We start from the raw sequence: 4,429 nt of genomic DNA, 5'->3' as shown, positions 1-4,429 counted from the left end.
GTATTTAATAGAATTAGTTTTATAATTTGATGAAAAAGAGAAAAGGAAAGACAGTGAGAAGAGGAAAGAAGAAGAAAAATAGAAGTGGTAGGAAGAATTAAAAGAAGGTGAAGTGATGTGGTGGGTCCCACATTATAAAGTTAAATAAATAATTTTTTCACACAATTAATGAGAGTTTTAATTCACTTAGCATAAAAAATTCCATTCCACTTATTTTTAGAGTTTAGGAAATAGCAAAGATTTAATTTTATTTTGAAAGAAAAAGGTTATTATTGTCTTTTTATCATTTTGGCCAAATTTGGGCCCATTTTTTGGCCATTTAGCATTACTCAAAATTTAAATAGTCATTGATGTATTCAACCTATGTATAAGCAAATTCTAAGCGGGATCATATGATGACTTTTTTAATGAAAAAGATAACATTTGATTCCACTTGTATTTTTAATATATCAGAAAAGAAAATTAGTAATTGATTATGATGTTAGTGCTGCAGTCAATTCTTCTACAAATTGAACAATAATAATGCTAGGACTTCCAACAAGTTGCATCCTTGCCACATTCAATCCTGTTTAGTCTTGAACAATTGGAAAACCTCAAAGGAACAAGAAACAAAAGTAAAGAATTGTCTTTTCTCTTTTTCAAGTTGAAAATATTTACCAATATTAACCATTTTGAGGTTTTTTTTTGTTTTGTTTTTGTGAAGATTGTTTTCAAAAGTTTGTAACAGAAAAATCTAGCTAAAATCAATTTCAAATTTCTTGAATATATCACTTAAGAAACAAACAAATACATCAAAACACACACAATACTAATAATTCTTTGTGATTTGCTTTAAACATTTGATGTTCAAAATTTACCAGCTTGACTAATTCGAGTTCCTACAGTATAAAGCCCACTAGTGGGGGTTCTAATGCCCTACCAAACAAAATTTTGTTCTCAAGATTAAACCTAAGATCTCTAATTAAAAATAAAACAAATTTTCTCATTCGTCCATCTTATCATTTGGTATGTGATCGCTCTATAATTTCTTTTCTCTTGCAATTTCTATGTTGTCTCTTTTTAATTTTATTTTCTATCTACTTGGATTTATCTGAATTCTTGCCTTAAAGTCCTATCCAAATGAGTATCTGAATAAACATGAGTAGCAGACTTTTGTTGATTCTTTTCTCTTGCACTTCCTTTGTCATGATCTTGATCACTTATTATGTGCATCTTATTTTCTTCATTCCCCTTTGTCTTCAATCCACTTTTAGAGTCAAATGAGGGAACCACATAAACAAATGGGCCAATTGGTATATAATTCAAGTCTAAAATAGGTTCCAATATCTTGACCACATTGCTCATGGTAGGTCTAGACTTAGGTTGATGGCACAAGCATTTATAAGCCAATGTGGCCACCTTTTTGGCTCCTTGAGTCGAGTACTCGCCTTCAAGTCGTGGGTCTATTATTCTTTCGAGCTTGTGTAAATCTCGGAGGAATGGCCTAGCCCATTCCACCAAGTTTTGCGCCCTACTAGGACGTTTCTTGTCAATCGCTTGTCGTCCTGTTAGTAATTCTAACAAGACGACTCCATAACTGTACACATCACTCTTGGTTGTCAAATAACCTGTTAAAATGAAGATCAAATATTTATCATTTTCGCACCTTTTTTTATTTAAAATTCACCACTCAAATTAGTGGAATGTTAATCAATTATACATTTAAAAGAGAGATAAAGTATATTTTTACACAAATATTCTAAAGATTAATGGGTTATGTACAAAAACTTTAAAATAATGGTGGACCTACACTGCAACAAAAATAATTTTTAGTGACAATTAATTTACGGCAATAGCTATAATTTTTTTAGTGAGAATTAACATACTTCTAAATAATTGAATCTAATCACAATTAATTAATGTCGATAAAGGCTTTAACACTCTTTATTAATATACATATTTATTGTCGTTAAAAGTTATTTTTGCTGATATGTTATATAAAAGTTATTGGGTGCTCAAGCAACTATTGTGTTTTTTTTTAAAAAAAAAAAAATCCAAGCACTACATCCTTTTGTGATTAAACGTAACTTTAAATTAAAGGCAGATGTGATATCCATATATAGCTTTAAAATTCTGATTCTGTTAGTACCTTGAAAGACATTTTGTACATAGGAAAGTAGTAGTAATACAAAAATAGATTGACAAAGTACGCTTGTATGATTAAAAATTCAAAATCTGTCACTATCTTACAAGACATTTTTATTTAAATCGGAGTATGAATATATTTACCTGTCATCATGTACTCGGGAGCAGCGTAACCATAAGTGCCCATAACACGAGTTGTGACATGCGTATCACTACCCTCCGGACCATCCTTTGCTAGTCCAAAATCGGAAAGCTTAGCCGTATAAACCTGAAATTTCAAATTATAATATTTCTTTTAAAAGCTATAGTATGGTCTAAATCAATTAAAAAGGATGTTAAAATTAGACAGTAAATTTTAAAGGTAGAAAATTAAGTTAATGATAAATTATTACCGAGTCCAAGAGGATATTAGAAGCCTTAAAGTCTCTATATATTACTGGTTTTTCTTCCCCATGCAGAAATGCTAATCCCTTTGCAGCATCAACTGCAATCTTCATTCTAGTTAGCCATGGCAAGCTACTCGAACATCCTGTTTTAGTCGCGAAAATAAAAATAAAAAAAATGTTTATGTTTCCGACTATTGGCCATGAAGTATATTTCCATATCGAGTATTAGCAGTACAGATAGCAAATGGACGGGTTAGATTGAATTTGAGTGAGTCAGAATGATCCAACTCTAGCTTGGAGTTCGTTTGGGTCAAAATAGACTAGGCCAAATAATAAGTCATAACTCAACCTTTTTTTTTCTTAACAATTTTAAAATTGGACAAGTTATTACTAATAATGGGTTCATTTTGCCATGTCTAAATTATCAAAGTATTAAAAAAAGCTTTTTAAGGGGAAATAAATTATTCACAAAAATGTTAATTATATGAGAAACATACTTCTAAATAATTGGTTCTCTAGGTTGCCCCTTGCCATGTACTCATAAACAAGAAGCCTTTGCTTATCCTCCCAGCAATATCCAATCAACTTCACTAGATTGGGATGCCTCAACTGCCCAAGTAACACTACTTCTGTCTGAAAACACAACAAATATTAAACTATTAGTAATAATTGGAATTAAAAAGAGAATATAATACTTCTTCTATTTCAATTTATGTGTCTAATTACTTTTTTTAGTTTGTTTTAAAAATGTCATTTTCTATTTTTAGTAACTCTTGAATTTCAACATTCTATATATCATATTTAACACCACATAGCATACTGGTACCTTACACACATTTTTAGTTTATAATATGATTTCTAGGAAATCAAAAAAATGGATTTTTGTTCAAGATTACTGGAATTTTATTAGAATCATATATGTCCAGTTCGTCATTCAGATCCATATACATCCCAGATATGATGAAATAGGGTGAATGATCGGACGATATCTTATAAATATATAATTATCTTGAATATATTAATCATTTTTTTTGTTTTCTAATTGTTCAGAACGAAAATCATACGATTAAAAAGTCTTCTTTATTTTTCTTAAACTACGTGTCCAGACAAACTAAGACAAATAAAATTAAAATAGTGGAAGTAATGTATATATGTATTTGCTTACCAGCCATTCTATGTGGCCTTGATCACCTTCCAAATCCAACAACTTAACAGCAACAGGTTGAGCTTCTAAACCATGTTTAATTTTATCATCAATGAACCCTTTATGGACAGGTCCAAATCCACCTTCTCCAAGAAAATTAGAGGATGAAAAATTACTTGTAATAATTTTAAGTTGAGCATATGTGAAAATGTAAAGGTTTGATCCAATTATAGCATTTGATGAAAGATCACTCATACAAAGTGATGGTGATTCTGGATCACTTATGTCACACAAAGCTAGCCTTGAATGTCCACCACCACAATTATTCTTTTCATGTGGATGAATAATTGAATCATTAATCTTAACATTGAAGCAATTAGGTAGGAAAGCTTTCAAGAAAATCTTGAAAGCCATAATATTAAAATGTAACACTAGCTAATTATTAATTCGTATAGTTTGGAATATGAAATAAATAAGAATGATGAAGGAATAAGAAGGGGTAGGGGAGACTATATATAAACATATGAAGAAATTAAATGGAAGTGTGAAAGAATTAGCAAGTCTTTGAGGTCAAATGATAAATTAATAATAATAGAAAAAGCTTATTAGTTGTTTTAAGTTGCTATTATTTCATTGTTTGCCGCGTATACAACCAAGGGGGAATTTCTTCTGCTTTTCCACTCCTATTTTGTTTGTTTAATTTGGTCGGTACTAAGGCTTATTCGGATGATTTAAAATTTGAAATTTATAAGTTTTTAAAAAATTAGAATTATTA

The 4,429-nt window shown here is 30.0% G+C and overlaps 1 protein-coding gene across 2 annotated transcripts; it reads right to left on the bottom strand.

Moving 5' to 3' along the window:
• Window positions 1-823: 823 nt before the first annotated feature.
• On the bottom strand, window positions 824-4,088 carry LOC129889040 (serine/threonine-protein kinase RIPK-like). Of its 2 annotated transcripts, none has more exons than XM_055964151.1 (5): window positions 3,676-4,088; window positions 3,008-3,143; window positions 2,517-2,653; window positions 2,269-2,392; window positions 824-1,607 (listed from the first exon to the last, which is right to left on the bottom strand). In XM_055964151.1, exons 1-5 carry the CDS (start codon window positions 4,066-4,068, stop codon window positions 1,087-1,089), a joined length of 1,311 nt encoding a protein of 436 aa, XP_055820126.1. In that variant the 5' UTR covers window positions 4,069-4,088; the 3' UTR covers window positions 824-1,086. The 2 variants fall into 2 exon arrangements, with proteins under 2 accessions (XP_055820126.1, XP_055820133.1); XM_055964158.1 differs by having other exon boundaries at window positions 2,517-2,608.
• Window positions 4,089-4,429: the final 341 nt, after the last annotated feature.

This window comes from Solanum dulcamara, chromosome 1 (genome assembly GCF_947179165.1).
Source record: "Solanum dulcamara chromosome 1, daSolDulc1.2, whole genome shotgun sequence".
NCBI classification, from domain to species: domain Eukaryota; kingdom Viridiplantae; phylum Streptophyta; class Magnoliopsida; order Solanales; family Solanaceae; genus Solanum; species Solanum dulcamara.
This window is presented reverse-complemented; position numbering and strand designations above follow the sequence as displayed.

Excerpts from the sequence above, each read along its gene's own strand:
- LOC129889040 (XM_055964151.1), bottom strand. The coding sequence starts at position 4,068 with ATGGCTTTCAAGATTTTCTTGAAAGCTTTCCTACCTAATTGCTTCAAT. Across the intron at positions 2,393-2,516 it reads CTAATATCCTCTTGGACTCG|GTTTATACGGCTAAGCTTTC; the intron begins GTAATAATTTAT and ends TTGAAATTTCAG. Across the intron at positions 1,608-2,268 it reads TCCCGAGTACATGATGACAG|GTTATTTGACAACCAAGAGT; the intron begins GTAAATATATTC and ends TCATTTTAACAG.